We start from the raw sequence: 18,107 nt of genomic DNA, 5'->3' as shown, positions 1-18,107 counted from the left end.
GGGGGGGGGTGTGGGGGGTCATCATGGAGGAAGGCGGGAGGCATGCGGAGGATGAGGTGACATACCAGATTCTCCTCACACAGCTCCCGGAATTGCTGGAACTTCTGGGACATGAGCAGCTGGGCGCTCCCCACTGCACTGCGGATCTTGCCCTGGACTGCAGACACGCAGGCAGGCGCGCGCGCGCACGCACACACACACACACGCCGCAATTACTCACACTGCCTGGCGCGCACTGCAGGCATGTTGCAACACTGGCAGGGAGAATGCATTATTGAAGCAACCGCATGACAACGGCAAGGCGATGACATCATTGCTAGAAATGCTGCTCCACATCCTAATGCAACGGTGATGTCATGCATTTTCTTTTCCAAGGTCACATTTCATGTACATCTTTGCCAGGACTTCAAAAAAGGTGCTAAGTTACATATAAATAAAAAAATATATATAGATGTCATATTACATCACTGGACCAGACTAGGTGCGATTTTAATCAAAACTTAACATGGCAAATATGCAATTGAGATGTCATCTCTTTGTTCCAATCGGATTTGATTTGATAGATGTATTGATGAAAACCCATCTTTTGGCAGGGGTTCACAACCCGAACATCATATTTTGGGAAACGTAAAAAAAAATAATTATTAATTTAAAATCACACATTCGATAAAAAGGGAAAGGAATTTTTTGTTTTGATAGAGATAATTATCAGTCATTATCGATACCGCGATCAAAGGGACTACATTTGATATTTCCGAAGTGTGTATCCAACTGGTCGCCCTTCCTATTAAATCAGTAGCCAGGAAGTAGCTCAAAGAGCGCCTCACCGTCATCCGGCAGCTGGTTGTCCGTCTGGTCCTGCTCCATCTGACGACACCATCCCTGCATACGCTCCGTTTCCGCCTGTAGCAGTTTGAGGAACCAGCGTCCATCGCGGGGGCACACCGATCGGCTAACGGCCTCCGGCGCCCCCTCCGCCGCTTCCGGCTCGGCGGCGCTGTCCATCCACGGGTCCGGAGGGGGCAGGATGGACGCGTCGAATCCCGCTTCGCCGTAATCCTCGCCGGCGCAGGCGTGGTAGTGGTTGCCCGAACCTTGGATGCGCACCGTGGAGGCGGCGGAGGCGGCGGCTTCGCGGGAGTGCTGGCGTGGCATGGTGGCGCAGTGGAGTGGCGGCGGCAGCTGCGGGCCATCCGAAGGGTTGTCCAGGTCGGCCTGGACGGCGGCGGTGACGCTATTGGAGCGGGTCATGCGGCGGTGACTGCGGAAATGGACAAGACTGTAAGCAACGTGAGTGGCTCCGAACGTTTCTCAAGTTCGCCTTATAGTCCAAAATTTACCATCAAACGTTTTCAGCTAATTGTATCGACCAACATGTTGCTGATTCTGAAGCGAGTTTAAATGAGTAGCTAGCATACAGTGCTTATCTCAAGTTTGTGCTTGCAAGTTTCTTCTGTGTGGAGTTTGCATGTTCTCCCCGGGCCTGCGTGGGTTTTCTCCGGGTACTCCGGTTTCCTCCCACATTCCAAAAACATGCGCTGCAGCTCTAATGGAACACTCGAAATTGTCCGTCGGTGTGAGTGTGACCGCGGATGGTTGTTGTGTGCCCTGCGATTGACTGGCAACCAGTTCAGGGTGTCCCCCACCTACTGCCAGAAGACAGTTGGGATAGGCTCCAGCATGCCCCGCGACCCTCGTGAGGATAAACCGATTCAAAGATGGAGTTGCATCTCAACAAACTTTATATCGCCGATTGCATCGTAAGGCACCACTGTACATCCTCAAACGTCACAGCAACCTGGACGTCGAGCGAGAAACGGCAGTGAAAGAGGCTGCAACGTTGGCAAAAACATCTCGGGTGACCCTCAGCTCGACCTGCCCCATAAATACCCACACGCACGCAAACACAGGCAGAGTCAGATCCGCCCGGTCTCCAGACATGCACTCCCCTCTTTAAAGCTTCTCATTCATCACTTCCTCACTCTTCCTTCCTCCCCCATCCTCCTCATTCATCTCTCCTGTTGCGTGAAACACAGAGCGAGGAGGTGCACAGGGGAGTGCAGTTCGGCCGACATCAAACATATTGCCGAGTGTGAGTGTGTGTGTGTGTGTGTGTGGGGGGGAGTTAAAGAGTAACTCCTCCAAGCAGGTGTTCAGTCATAATGACCTCAGCCTGCTCGATATCGGCCGGCAAACAACTTCCTGCAGGGGGCCGAGTCGTCCGGCAAGGCCAAAGACTTGAAAGCTGACACAAACGAGAGCTTATCGACAAGACGGGAGGTGGGAAAACACGTTTCCAGCCAAGGAACATTCAATTTCTTCAGTGACTTTTTTGTGGGGGGGTTGTTTTGGTCAGCATTAAGTACTGTTGAAAATTGAGTTCAACTATTTGCCTACAGGCCATTAAAAAGTCCATCCTCTAAGGTGGCTAACGAAGACCACCGGGTGTCGTGTTTATTTAATGGCTCCTTCCACTCCCACTCACTCGATGCGAGTTCAAACAAGGTTAGGCTGTGACCTGCAACAGTTGCGCATGCACACACATACGCAGGGAGTTTCAAACGCGCGCACGCACGCACACACACACACAAAAAGACAGGAATCCGACGACGGTATTTGCATAACGAGTGACTCGGGGAGGACTTATCGACTCAACTACAGATGTGAAAGTCTTTGAAAGAATACTTTATTCGTTTTTGAGTTTTTGGCGGGTGGGGTGTTGCCGTTTTGGTTAGCAATAGTTAGCAGCTAGCTCTTCGACGAGAAGAGTTTTTCCCACAATGTCAACTGGCAAATCAAAGCGTGTCGGTATATTAAGGCACTCAATTGACAAGTACAAAATGGTTTGAGGATGACTGCCTAATAAGGCACCGAGGGGCCCAAGAAAGTGCGGAATGGTTGTTTTTATATTACATGCTTTTATTTTGAAGGTCTGGCCCTTGACAGGGTGCGTGAGGTCCATGTTGCCTGAATGCTGTTCAGCAGACGGCGAGTTTTGTTCTTGGCTTGAGTAGGTCATAAAAAGCTTGCGTCGTATGAATCCAAAGTATGTTACAAGTACTTTTTTTTTTTTTATTCATCAGATATTCATCGAGGAGCATTTATTTGATTATTTTTTAATGCTGAAAATATTGTCGGACAAGGGGGGAAAAGCGAGCTTGTGAGCTCATGAACCACACTCGGCTGCCTCTTTTCACGGCGTTCCCTTTCAGAACTCCCCCCCCCCCCCCCCCACCCTGTGGCCTGAATCACAATGACTGCTGCAACAGATGGCTGTCAAACACCCTCCACCCCACCCCCATGTACCTCCACCTTCTCACTAACTGCACTACATCCTCTGGGTCCAGCTGTCACTTGGGGGGTGGGGGTAGGAGGGCAGCGGGGGGGTCTCCCTGACGCCAACCATCAGTGAGCTGAGACAGCTGCTGCGCACTGGACACAACAAACCTCTCTCTGTTTTGCGAGCTTCTCGCCCTGTTCATTCTGGAATTGTTTTCGAGTTCTTATTCTCCGCTCGGGTTTCACTTCGCTCCGGCCATTGTTGCGTTTCCAACTCACCAGCGCTCATCTTCCACCTGGATTCCAATGGAGTGGAACTTGGATTGCTCCTCCGTCGGCCCCTCCTCCTCCGGCTCCACCTGTCGGCAACGGAGCGGCTGTCAATCAACATGTCGAGCGTGACGGTGGAGATCTGGCGACATGTTTGTGCAGGCGGGTGGTCAGCTATGTCAACAGCAGCCCCCCCTTCGCTTATAGTCCAAGTTCGGACACACATTATGGACACTTTCACTGGCAAGAAGCAAGTTCCCGGATTCCCACTTCTGGTCGTGTACTGGCCAAGCAAATTTATCATTTTAAGGACAAATAGAACAGGGGTGCCCAACCAGTCGATCGCGGTCAACCGGTAGCGCGCGGACTGGTCCCAAGTCAATCCTGAGGGATGTGGAAGGAAGTGACGCTTACCTACAAAGGTTTGTAATTGCGTAGAGATGCCATAAGATGGTGGCAAAACTCTTCTTTCCTATTAGACAAGGCTATGGCCTGACGAAACTTCCCTCACTTCTTTGGTCCCTGATGCCACAAGATAGCGCCAAAGCTACGTTTTGATATTAGACATGGCTTTGGCCTGAGCAAATCACAGTTTCCTGCCAAAAATCTGTGAACCGGCAAAATCGCAAATGCTGAAATGTGAATATGCAGGGGTTTACTAGACTTTAAATAGTGTGTTCAAATCAATTTAAGTGTGTTTTTAAAAAGTTTAGGTGGGATCAAAGTGTAAAATAAACCAATCCAAATCACTTCAGCCCTTATACCGCTGAGCGGCAAACATTTGTGAATGTAGATAACGTTGCATTCTCATCAGGGTTCATTCAAGGTCGCAAATGTTCGCCAAATGACCGCCAAACGTTTGGCTGTTATTTTCTTGAATTGAATGAAACACAAGCAATTATCCTGTGCGTCCAGATTTTACGAACACCCTTTAGTATGAACATGGCGTGTCACTTACTTGAAATTGTTTTGCTACCCGCGAAAAATTCACTGTAATCAACTCCCAAAAATGAAGCAAACTTCAACGCTCGGTGGCGAAAAGGGTTTCATGCGAACCTGGATCCCGATGGAGAGGCACTTGCGGAGCGCTTCCTTTTGCGCCTTGCTGTCGGCGGCGACGTGGGCGATGGCGGTGGACGTGACCGTGACGGTGCTGTTGGTGACGTGCTGGCTGGCCGGGCCGTGGACCTGAGCGTTGGCCGCCTCGATAGCCGCCGTCAGGGCCTTCATGCTGTCGATGCTCTCGGTGGAGTTGGAGAGGCCCGGCTGCGAGCTGATGCCCTTGCGCGGGCCCGAGCCGCCGTCCATGTAGGCATCCTGGGCCGACTCGGTGCTGCTCTGGGCCGTGATGGATATGAAGGGCTTGGACGGGGTGGTTCGCGGGGGGACTGGCGGGGGGGTCTTCTTGTAGGTGGTAATGCATGATGACACTACGGTGAAGAAGAACGAGGAGGATATACAATAATAATAAGGTAAAACGACTCATGTGATGTGACGACAGTCCAATTAAAAACATGACAACACTAAAAGATGACAACAAAATATTACAAAACTATTTGGATTTTTTTTTCTAAATATGAGGGATACTTTTTTAATTAATTTTTGATCAAATCTTTGGAGGGGAAAAATGCAACTGTATAACACCAATTTTTATGTGCTGAATAATTTAATTAAAATTAAATATTTGGAAAATGTGATAAAAATATCCACATCCAAAAGTTTTGCATACTGTGTTTAATGTATTTTCTATCCAAATTAATTTAGAATATTTATTTATAATTTAGAAAGAAAATTGTTCAATATCATTCTAGCAAATTAATGTAGTAAATACAAATATTTGAAACTTATAAAAAAAATAATTCATTCAAATAAAACCTAATGTTTCGTGTTATATTTGTTATTTTTAAAACTTTGGAAAGGATAATTAAATTTTAACACATTTTTATATTAATATTTTCTGAACCAATTCAAAATAAAATACTTTCTAAATAAAACAAAAAGATGTTTATTTGAAATATTTTTTTCATTAGATACTTGGAAAAAAATAATCCAACCTTAAACAAAAAAATAATACAATAATAATGTCATTTTATATATATATATATAATTTAAAATGAATTAAATTCAATTACATGTGGAAATATTTAAAAGTCAATGACAGAGAATGTTTTCAAAATTCAACATTTATAAAATCTTAACCCTTTCATGACACCCAATAACCTGACAATATAAGATGTCCACTGTAGTAACCGCCGTCCCTGGAAGGGTTTAAAAAAGAAAAACTCCAACCATACAACTATTTTTCTAAATGCATTGTTCCGATATTCAAAAAAATGTTAGAAACATGACATTTGAATATTATATTTTGAAAAAAAAAATTCCCTGTTTGTTTTTCATGGCTCCCACGACAGTCTCAAAAGTTGAGAACTGCAGGGGCATGACACGAAAAGCAGTGTTACACTGTGGGAAATGTCCTGTCTTTTTTTTTTTTGTTTTTTTTTGGACTGCACAATGAAAGAAGGAACATCGCTGTCAAAACGCGCAGCAGAGTAGGGCCGTTTTTAGAGAGATGCCAGTGTCGTAACAGGATTAGCGCGTCAGCCTCTTGACCCACTGATCTACATGGCTAAGCCTTCCTTCCATCCGCTAACTGTACAAAGCGCTCACTCCTTCCAGAGAGCCAATCAAGGGGTGTCACAATACAAAGCGCATCTTGAGTGACAACCAGCATGACAAAAGCAGCCTCTCCCCGGACAAACCTGAACAAAAACATGCGATCACACACCTTGTATTAGATGCCACTGTATAGGACATTTAAGGGGTTATTTTTGGTGGAATTTTGTGAGGTTGCGAACGCTTCAAAGATCGCAATTCAAAGATTTTAGTTCACAACTCAAATTCATTTTGTATTCCGTCATGGTCCGTTTGCCATTATTTGAACCTATCATTTTTCAAATCGTCATGTCAGCGCTAGTTTTGAGTTCACAGTACGCAGTGAAAAGGCATAAAAATAAATGAAAAGCCTCCAAAGGGAGACAAACAAGCTCCTGCTGTCGCCGCGATGTTCAACCACACCCCTGCCCGAAAAACCATTAGAGCCTCCACTGAGGCCAGCGCTCTCTCTCTCTCTCTCTCTCTCTCTCTAGAGGTCAACCGAGACGCTGACATCATCCTCATCCTTCACCCCAACAGCTCGCCCCGTTGCCCGCATGGACATCCGAGCCAAATCGAGAAGCGAGTGGGATCTTCAAACGGGAGGATGAATGGCGCGGTGGCGGCTCTGCGTGGCGGGCGGGACGACATCAGCGCTCTGAAAATAACAAGCGCATCGCGAGCCACAGAGCAGATGCGGGGCAGCTGACTTCCTGCGTCTTCCCGTACAGCTGCGTGTGCTTTTTTAGGCACGCGTTGCGATCAAAACACGAATGTGTTGTAATTTGTCTATTGGAGCATTAGCTTTCCTTTTAAAATAATTGTATTTATCATTTGCTGTCATGCATCATTTTTTAATGGCTTATTCGTGATTACTGTATTTTATTCCATTCACTGTTATTATTGATCCTGTATCAAAATGTCATTGTTAATACATTACATTATTAATCATTAAAAGGAAAACTACTCTGGTAATCTATTGTTTGTTAGCACTGTGAAATAATTTGAAGCAATTTTACTATTATAATTTACTGCAGTTGAATTATTTAATCAATTAAAAATTTAACATTCATTTTGATTCTTTACTCAATTGTAAAATTCACTTTGGAACAATCCTCAATTTTGTTTCTTCATCTGAATTGATTGTAATTTAATTCTTGTTTCTACTTTAACGAGATGAATAACATTTATTTCACTTTTGTTTATCGTGTGTTTAATTATTTTTGGTTTCATTTTTCAGGTTAGGTTTGGATAAGGATTTACGAAAAGAAAAATTTTAGGGATCAACTTTTGTTGACATCTAATCGTCGGGCCTCCGCACGGCGGAGAAAATATTCCAAATAAGCCTGATGATCAGTAAGTGCGTACGCTGCCTAAGAATGTTCGACCGTGAATTGTGAATCAGTCGTCATCTCGTGTTTCAATCCGCACGAGCGTCTTAGATTTTTGCCAGCTGTCAGGGTATGGATATGACGGACGCTGCAGGCCTAATATGGGCAAAAGGTCACCAAGTACACATCCACTCGGAAGAGGCGCGAGGCGCAAGGCTCCCCCCCCCCCCATCCCCCGCACAGGTTCAAAGGACAGAATGTCAGACGCTTTCAGGCCTTGGAGCCCCTCAAGTCATCTCAGAGTCACTCAGATAACAAAGCGGGAGAAGCTGTCAGTGCCCAAGCCAGACGCTCCAGAGGATGACAGCTGTTTGGAAAGCCCAGACAGGTTAAGTAAACACAGGCCAGAGAGAACGAAACCGAGCGAGATAGAAAGTCACGACACCGACGCGGCGGCTCGGCCACATCAATGGAGACCACAGACTTCCTGCCGCTGATAAGCTCGCCGACCTTCACAGGGCCTGGCGGCAAAAGACCCCGCCCACGCCAAAACCAGATACTACATACACATCAGCAAAACCACATGAATTCGCATTTGCACCACTGAAGTGACTGAGAATTTACGCCGCAGCTCTCATTCATCACAGGCGGTAGAAATGATAGCGTTGTTATGTTAGCTTCAAATGAAATCCAGCCGAGTCACACATGCTTCACACTTATGTCTCCGACTCCTTCAGAGTAGCAGTGTTAAAAACAGTGCGTCCGATCGCACGGTGGGCGTGGAAAGCATCTTTAGGTTGCAATTGACTTGTGCGTCAATGACAATTTTGAGTCGCGACACACAAGTATACCGTCAGTCCTTAGCTAGTTAGCTATAGCCATTCCGTTGTACACCGCGCATCGCAATCTGGCAAACACGGTGGGCGTGGAAAGCATCTTTCGGTTCCATTTGACTTGCGCATCAATGACAATTTGAGTCGCGACACACAAGTATACTCTCAGTTCTTAGCTAGTTAGCTATAGCCATTTGCCGTTTGAAACCGCGCATCGCAATCCGGCCAATATAGCATCCTATCACACAGTGGGCGTGGAAAGCATCTTTAGATTCCATTTGACTTGTGTGTCAATGACAATTGGAGTCGCGACACACAAATCTACTGTAATTAGTTTGCTAGCTAGCTATAGCCATTAGCTGTTTTATCGCAAATCTAGCCCTGAAATTCTTCGGGCATGAGCACATAGTGCTCTGTTCACTGAGTAACTCTTATTATATCTATCTATATATATATATATATATTTTTTTTTTTTTTTGTTAAAACTGGAAATGACATTTTAATTCCGTTCATGTGTTTTTGAATGGAAGGTTAATGCTAGGTTAAGGATCAGGATTTGGGGAAAAGTGAGGGTTCGGGTTGAGTAGCCTTTGGGTTTCAGATTCGGGTTGCAGATGACGGTTAAATTTAGCATTATGGTTAGGTTTAGGATTAGGATTTGGGATTTGGATTTGGATTAGCGTAAATTGAGGTTTAGGGTTTGTGGATAAATTGAGTTAGGTTTCATGGACAATCTACCTAACCTTAAGGATTCACCCCTAAAAAAAATACTGTTGCCGTTTGAACATCTGTTTTCAGTCAGTGATCTCAATAAAAACCCCCAGAGGATGATAGTAATAACTTGAGGGCGCCAAAAAAGTGGAATGGAACCCCGTACCAGCCACTGAAAGGCAACTTGTGAAATCTCATCTCGTCCGTGAGCGCTGTGGATTTTGTGAATGACAAGTCTCCTTGCTTCAAAGGCCGACACGTTGGCGCGAACTCCCCCCTCGCCTCCTCTGTCGACCTACCAAAGAAAACCACCGCCTTCCCCCGCCACCCCCCCCCCCCCAAACACACACTTTTTTTCCCCCCCCGAGACCGCTCATTTCTGTCGCCCTTATAACTAAAATAGACTTCCTCTTCTTTGAGGTTCAACCGAGTGTGTCCGCGCGGAGGTGTTCATGCTGGTGAGCTTTGTGATGGGCCACTATGCAAAAAAAGTCGATGCAGCAGGGGCGAGCTCCCTCACGCGGGGACCAAGTGAAAATCCAGCCCGTCCAAACAAATACAAAGGAGAGAGGGGGAGTGGTCTCTGCAAGGAGGGGTGGGGGGGGGGGGCACGTTGAAAGCCCAGCTGCATCGTGTTTGGGCTGAGGGTCCACCATTTGCCCATGTCACACAAACACATCCATTTGTCCGTCCCTTTTCCGCCGCACGTAAATACAGCTCGGCCGGGCCCAGCTGGATGACTTTTGTGATAGTGTCGCCATGGCGACACGCAGCAACATGAACTTTGCCAGTGGGCTTGGTGTCACACCAGAAGGGCGGGAAGGGGAGGCAAGGGTGGGGGGGGGTAAGCTTCTGTTGGCCGTTTGTTTACCTTGACGGCCCGCACTGCAGCTGCAGCCGGCGACACCTCGACAGCAGCCTGCCAGCCATCACAGAGGCAATCATAGGCGCGGCCTTCAATAACAAGCGCACAATAGCCATCGCGAGGGAAACGGGCATGCTGTCGGTGTTTCCAAGCCTTGTTGCTTTTTGTTGGGGATAGAAAAACGCTTCAAAAAAAAAAAAACTCCACCAAACAGGTTTGTCAAAGGCTTTTTCTGGGACACTGTTGACCAGCGTATGACATTACATGGTCACAATGCACGCCCAGAGGCATCCTGGGCTCAATGTCATCTAATTCACTCGCCGCACCCCCGCTATAAAAAAAAAAACAAATGACGATCGGAAGGCAGAGCAGGTTTGCTGACATCGCGTGACGCTTTGAAGTCCAGGTTTTGTTTGAATTTTGAAAGCCTATTTTTGCAGAAGCGTCACTGAACTCAAATCATATTTCCCTATTGAAATGAATAGAAATACCATCAATCCGTTCCAGCCTCCCTCTCCCCCGCCCCCCAAAAAAATTTCTGTAATGTGACAAATACTGTTGCAGAAGCACTGTTCACTATCTGTCAAACTGTTGCGGCTTGTGTGCTTTATAACTTCCAGTCAGCTCCTTAAGTCCTTTAAGAGTCCTTTGACTACAGCATGAGTCACCTGACGTCGGCCTCGGGCCACATGGTACTCGAGGTCGAACGAGGGGGGTGGGAGGGGGTGTACACTCCATATGCCTGAGCGCCATCAGACACAATAGCCCGCTGTATGTGTGCAGAGCATTTTTTTTTTTTTTTTTACAGCACTATATTTAGGATGTGGGACGGCCCGTTGAGGGAAACTGTGCCACTTGTAAAAACAGACTGCTCTTAAAACTGCTGCAGCTTGTAGATTTACTGTAACGCTAAGTATAGGGATGGCACACGTGTTAATTGTTGTGAGGGATCCCTGACTGAAACTGCCATGAGTCAAAACTCGGGGCCCGCCAAATAATTCAGAGTAAACGATGGTGAATCCTCTTGTAAATTGTGCGCAACTACATATGGGGAGACGCAAGAATTTTTAAGCAAGTAGGAAATTGCAATTTTGTATTTCTACCATGTCGTGGATTTCTACCCCGTTTCTTCTTTTGTGTACAAAAATCACAAAAGGTGGCGATGCATCATCGTAGCATTCTAGGTAACGAAAAAGAATGAAAAAGCTGCACTAAAATTGAAAAAAAAAGTGAAATGCTTTTATTTTAGAAACAAAAACTGATATTGACAAGTGACATTTTTTTTTAACTGAAAATATTAACTACAGCAAAAAATGTCCTTCGTTTTCATTTTTGTCATTCAAAATCATACATGAGCTTTTAAACACCTTTATTTTGGTGTTGCTACTCGGCTGAAAAAAAAAGAAAGAAGGTCGGACAGTCATTTGGGAACGGTAGTTTACTTTCTTACATACCACTAAGTGACCTTTTTTAAATTAAAACTAAAACCAAGACTAAAACTAATCCCAACTCAAACAAAGCATTTCCCCACCCCACCAAAAAAATATAAAAAAATAATAGACTAATAAACTTGCTCGAAGCACAAATTCAAAGTAACAGAATTTAAAAAAAAAAAATCAAAGTCAAAACAAAATTAAAACTTACGATAATGAAAAAAAAATTTGCAAACTATTAGAATGAAAAAAATAAGCAAACTATTGGAATGCTGCATCATTCCGTATGAAACACGCTCTTATGTAATCAAATGAGAAGGAGCTTTTTCCCCGCTCGTCTCCCTGACTTCTTTTTACCACAACAAGCACATGGAAGGACACCTTCTGCTTTTTTGGCTCGGTGGTGCCTGCAAAAGAGGCTGAGAGAGACACCATCGCTCACTCCGCACTCGGCCCGAGATAAGCAGGCGGCGAAGGGGGGGAAAAAGGAGCGGGATGAAAGTTTTCCAGCCCCCTACGGTGTCCTTGCGCATTCCGACTGCTTTGTGGTGCAGAAACCCGAGCACTGGCTAAGCCCGTCGCGCCCACGCATCTCACGCATGCTTTCCCGCTAAGCCGTCGCCCGAGAGTGCCCCGTCCGTCCGCTCCTGACACATCGCTTGTCACCGACGGGCGGCCTTCCAAAAATGCCGCGGCCGTGACGCGGGAAGGGAAGAAATGAAACTGGATGCGTGACTCAGCGCTGACTGGGCCTGCACATATGAGGCGGCCGTGCAAGTGGACAATAACGCTCCCGAATAAAACTAGCTTGGCTAAAATTAGCAGCACACATGTTGCCGCACGCGGATAGAAGGCTGCAAACGACGCTTCCAAGGCCTCCGGAGTCAAAACGCGGGCATGGATGACGAGCTGCTTTTGTGACGCAGGCGGCCGACTCAAAGGCTCTTGAAAATTTTGCGGAGATGAACACAAAGGAGGAAAAGACACAATTGAAGATTTTTTTTGGGGGGGTGGAGTGGTGATTTTTGTAAATACGAAAAAAAACCCCAACCTAACAACAAAAAAGTAATCTAATTGTGTGTCCGATTGCATTCCGAAAATAAAACATAAAAATATTTTTTTTGGCAACAATGAAAAGCCCGATGGAGTTGCACAGGTCAAAGGTCACAACGGCGGAGTTGCAGGACCTTCAGGTGCAAATTGCGAGCTTCAGCTGGAGCGTCACATGAGGGACGATCTGCTATCGCCATTTAAAAGCAGCAGCACATGGTCAAAAGTTCACGTTTCCACCCTACCACGCCCCCCACCCCCCCCTTCCAACTTAAGACCACTCTCGTGATTAAACTGGATTCCTACCGAAAAAAAGAAACAAAACGGGAACAGAAAGACTTTTGTTGTTATTATTAATACTCATTTGCCGAATGCTGTTAAACATCAGCCTACCACCTTCTGCATTTCTTTTCTCCACTGCTTTTTTTTGGGTGGGGGGGGGCATTCTTTGTCTTGACCACTTGCACATGGTGTGGGGTGTGTGGTTGAAAGGAGACACTGCAATGGCGGGGGCTTAATCCATAGCCAGAGGCACTCTAAAAAAACCATCTGGGCCTGAACGTCAGAAGGCTCTCTGTGTGTGGACAAGCTTTGGATTGGGGGGGGGCGGTGCCGCGGGCCTGGAAAGTTGAAAAGTTTGCATGGAGAGAATTTAGTGCCTCGTGCATCCTGCCCACAGGATAGAGTACCTTGGCCCTCTCTCAGGTGTGACTTTTCGCACAGGGCGGGGTAGGTAAGATGGGGGGGGCGGGGGGGGTACAATGGCCTCGCTCACATTCCCACTCTCCCGCCGAGAGCACTCGTTTGTCTCCCGCATTCCTTTGCCCATTCATCTCTTTCTCCTTACACAAGGAGGAGGGGGTCTGAAAAACTCCCTCCTTGCCACACAACACACACACACACACACACACACACACACACACACACACACACACTTTTTTTTTCTTTGCTTGGTTAGTGAAACAGCAAAGAGGGAGGAGGAAGGAAAAAAAAAAAAGGAGATGCATTCTTGCTGGGGCTGTCTCTCAATGTGCACTGGGTGAACTGTGGCTTATTTTTAATGATGGGTTCAAAAAGAGAGAGAGAGAGAGAGAGAGAGAGAGAGAGAGAGAGGGGGGGGGGAAAGGAGGGCTGGTCTCTCTCTCTCTCTCACACACTCACACTCACTGCTGTAACCGAAGTCTGGGACTTTCACAGAGAGGTCTTTAATTTGCCAGCCCTCCCACACTGCAACGGCTCCAAAAGCAGCCACTTGTACAAAGCAAAAAAAAAAAAAAAAAAAGAACCGACTACAGATCTGTGGAGTCCAATGGTGAGGGCAAGGTTGTCACCAGAACCAAGTTTAAAAAAAAATCGGATGCCTCAGAGTGAAGGATTCTGTTTCAGTTGTGTATAATATCAGTTGTTGGTCCTTCCTTCTAGTGGTGCCCGAAAATATTTGTGTGACCGCAGTTCAGTTGTATTTACTTTTGCATTTCGTCTTTTTAAAATGATTTGGTGATTTAACTTTCACTCACAAAGCCGTCATCGAATCACCGTTTTAGTACAGATTATTCATTTTCCTGTTAAGGCATAGTGTTCCTATTGACATGCGTACAGGTCTCAGTGACTTACATGTAATTTATTTTTAGCCTCTGTTTCCTGTTTTCAGTGAACACTTTGGCCTACTACGCTACTGTATTTTAATTTGGTTGTGATGGAGTTTTTTTTTATTAGGTGGTCCTTGGTGTGTAGAAAGTCTGAGAAGCATTGATATGAATTAGCCACTGCCACATTTGAAGCTGGTCGCTCCATATCATGTTACTTGCGAATGTCCGCATTCTGATTAAACGTTATTCATTTTATGAGCTGCTACTGTCCACTTTGCTGCCGTAAAACCGGACTTTCCCCCATTCAGGCACTGATAAAGACTTACGACTATTTGTGTTGTTTATGCCTCGGAGGGGGGTGGGGTGGGGAGGGGGGCTTTTTGAGTTCAGCTTGCGGGAGCCACAAGGATCATCTCGTGTCTACACTGGGGAAATCCTTTGCCAAAACATACTGAGAGAGAGAGAAAGCAAGAGAGAGAGAGAGAGAGAGGACCTGATCCAACACGCCCTCCGGACATCTTGGGCCTCACTTTTTTTTTTTTTTTCCTTTGTCAGGAAAGCACCCTGCAAAGCAATGCAAGCAGCAAAGCGACCGCTCTTTTGTGTCAGGTCCCTCCCCTTGCGATCTGACAGCGAGCGAGACAGGGGGAGAGCAAGGAGCGGGGGGAGGGACGAGAATGAGTGACGCTGCGCTTCCTGTGTCAAAAAGACGTCCAAACATACCGGCCTCCTCCTTCCTCTCTTAACGGCTGTCGTCAAAGTGCCGCAGGAGACCCGACTGAGCCGACGTCAAACTTGAAAACTGCGAGTCGTTTTCGAGTCGTTTCGCTTCAACGGCGTCGGCGCATGACACTGTGTGGTTGGGTTAATTCGCCACGCTAGATTAGCTTTTCACCGTTTGTGTTCAAATGTTGCTTCAAGTACTTCGAAAACCACGACTAGCGATGCTTGCTTTGCGCACGTCAATGGCATTTTCCAGTATAAGCTAGCATTAAGATAGCGGGCCATTCTTAAGGCAGCATTGGTCAATTATTTCAAATACACAATGTTGCTTTCTCTTGGTTTTACGTTCGGGTTGACAATAAATAACTGGAAGCGACATGAAAAGGTTTTTGATTTTTTGATTTAAACATTGCGCGTGACACACTGCTACTCATGCAAAAGTACTGTTAGCCTTGTTTTTTCCTGTCCTATAATTGAACTAATTCGGCAGATCATAAGTACAATTTGTACACAAGTATCTGCGCGTGTGTGTACAATTTTTACACCAGGTCTGCCAATGGTGTGACCACAGCCGAGGCTATGTTGACATCTAGTGGAAGAATCGATCATTGCAAGGTGTCTGCATCTGGGTCACAACATTACATTGACTTTTGGCTGTAAAACCACCACAAAAATCAGAAACATAAACATAAACAATAGATTTAGGACACCGGACCTGGCGGGGGGTCATAAATTTGGGCAGTAACAGTGCAAAGGAGATGTTGAGTGTGATTTTGCGATTGAGGTCACTACAAGTTCCCACTGGCTCGCATTCTCAGACTGCCGTGACAGGATGAAGTAATTACGACACACACACACACACACACACACACACACACACACACACACACACACACAACGAGAATTTATCTCAACGGGCTTCCAGTTTGAGCTTGATGCCCGCAGCTACAAACATAAACATGAATGCAGGTGTCCAAAACACCTTTTGTGTGTGTGTGTGTGTAGTTGTGTGGGTTTTTTTTGCCCACTACGATGAGGCAAAACTTTCTAAAATCTCTTTTTTCTAACATTAAAAATAACCCCATTGTACTTCCCAAAAATATACAGTGGCAACGTAATCGATAAAGAATAAATATTTTGCGCCTTTTCCTAGTCTAGTGTGTGCGCCTTGGCCACCAGGGGGCAGTTTAATATCTACAATATAAATCAAAGACTGTAAGCTCAGTAAATTGTTGCATCGGATACATAACGTCTGTATTGTTATGTCTGTCTACATGTGTTGCTTCACCATCCGTGTTCAAGATACCATATTTTTGAAGAAAAAAAATAGTTCAACAAAGTAGTATTTTCTTTTGTTGCAATCATGCAATAGTAAAATACTCAGATTGAGAGAAAAACAAGTATTTATAAAGTAGTCCAAGAATGAAGTCACATTCAGTAAAACTCTTCAACGTACAATATAAGACAGAATTTATTAGACAAAATGACTACGTATGATGAGAATAAAATCTGATTTCTAAAACAAGACTAGAAATTAGACTGCACTAAGTCTGAAACTACAAATCTATATATCCATCTATCTATGCCAGCAACGTATAGTGACAGGCTGAACAATTAAATGCTCTTCCACTAGATGGCAGAAAGTACAACGACCCCGTGCGTCCACTTGTTGCCATTCATACAACAGAAAAAAAAAATGTTTGACTGAACAGGCCAACATTTCACACTGAGCACGTCCATTTGTGAGTACATTGCGACTAGCTCATCGCTATTTAAATCTGCAGTATCAACCTTTTGGGACCTTTTTGTTGATGGCGTGGGGCGACATTTTTCAAATGTAAAATACCACAAAGGTTAGGAAATTGCGAGGCCAGAATACAAAGGAGGTTCACGTTTTTGGTGATTCTCCATATTAGCATTGTTGCATCTCCATGCGTTCCTCCGCTTGTCTCCACCTGGCCCTTTTTCTCCTCACACACCCACACACACACACACACACCCACACACACACACACACACACACACACACACACACACACACACACACACACACACACAGGCACTCACACCCCCTTCAAGCATCAAAGCCAGCGGAATGACAACATTAAGCAGGTGTGAGTGGAAGCGAGCAGTTTAATTCTCGCTTTGAATAACAATTCCACCAGGGAGGCGGGCGACTTTGATGGGCTGACACACAGGTGCCGCTCACATGTACAGACGCTGCTAAGATCTGGGGGCCTGTCATTAAAGTCAGAGGAGGAAATGGGACTGCGAGGGAGGGACGCACAAAGGCAAATTCCGCACCGCGCCACTGGACCTCGTTTGATGTGAATGACTGGAGGTATTTGCTCTACTTGTGTCTGTCGACGGGATGACACCAAAGTCTTGACTTGAGTCAAGTCTTGCAAGATGAGACTTGTGGCGTGTTTCAATGACTGGGATAAAACGCCAGCGGATGGAAACCTGTATGTGTTTTGGCTCCTCCCAGTGGCGACGAAATTAACCAAATTTTACCTCCTCTCATTTGTGAAGTCAAATTCATCTGTTTTAAGGATTACGAGTCACATTAACGCAATTAAATATTTGAAACAGAAGGGGGGAAAAAAACTTAAAAATATAACATTGTTTTCAGACTTTCTGCGAGGTAACAACAAATGTAATTTAATGCCATTTTTTTTCAATGTAACTTAAATGAAATGTAATTGTGGTCGCTTAAAACTAGTCCCAAATCTCCACAAATATATTTTTTCATCATATTTATGATTGTTAAATTGTATTACATTGACACCAACGTTTAAGAGCTGAAGTAACCTAGCTTGGTGCTAACTGCTAACCGGCAGCCTTCCAATATAGTTTTTAATCGGCCTTATTTTCTGCAAAATCCATTTCATGACTTTGAATAATTTTGAATGACTTGCGGAAACCCTGTTAATTGGGGGACTCTAGAAATAAAGTAAAAAAGTCCAAAATATGAGAAGAGCCCAACTGAGTCAGGTCAGTGGGCATTTTGTAATGTGGTGCCCAAAGCGTGTGACGCACAGGCACACTTGCTGGCACCTGTCACACACACGAAAATAGCAGGCGGCTGGAAGCTGCTCAACAATTCCCAGCTATCACGCACCAAGCACAAGTAGGTTAATCTATGGATTTTGGGCAAGGAAATTTGCTATTAATAGACAGCAGTGTCATACTAATAGTGAATGTGTTGCGTTGCTTTGTTTGTTCTATTTAGATACAATGAATGGAAGACTTAACTGAGTTTGTTTAGTAATATGAATACCCGGCATTTAAGTTGTAACAATGGTTTGTCATATTTTAAATCGCTTAATAAGCCATTATGTCCAATTTGAGGATGAAAAAGCACAATACAA

The 18,107-nt window shown here is 45.2% G+C and overlaps 1 protein-coding gene across 1 annotated transcript in view; it reads right to left on the bottom strand.

Annotated features, from left to right (window-relative positions):
* dlgap1b (discs, large (Drosophila) homolog-associated protein 1b) overlaps positions 1 to 5,030 on the bottom strand; it is a gene marked incomplete at its 5' end in the record, with an annotated part of 22,920 nt that extends 17,890 nt beyond the window's left edge. Inside the window, 4 exons of the mRNA XM_019869467.1 lie at positions 66 to 157; positions 828 to 1,261; positions 3,559 to 3,638; positions 4,606 to 5,030. Of these exons, the coding sequence (XP_019725026.1) occupies positions 66 to 157; positions 828 to 1,261; positions 3,559 to 3,638; positions 4,606 to 5,030 (1,031 nt within the window). The remainder of the gene's footprint in view (positions 1 to 65; positions 158 to 827; positions 1,262 to 3,558; positions 3,639 to 4,605) is intronic.
* Between the last annotated feature and the right edge of the window lie 13,077 nt (positions 5,031 to 18,107).

This window comes from Hippocampus comes, unplaced genomic scaffold (assembly GCF_001891065.2).
Source record: "Hippocampus comes isolate QL1 unplaced genomic scaffold, H_comes_QL1_v1.1 scaffold165, whole genome shotgun sequence".
NCBI lineage: Eukaryota > Metazoa > Chordata > Actinopteri > Syngnathiformes > Syngnathidae > Hippocampus > Hippocampus comes.
This window is presented reverse-complemented; position numbering and strand designations above follow the sequence as displayed.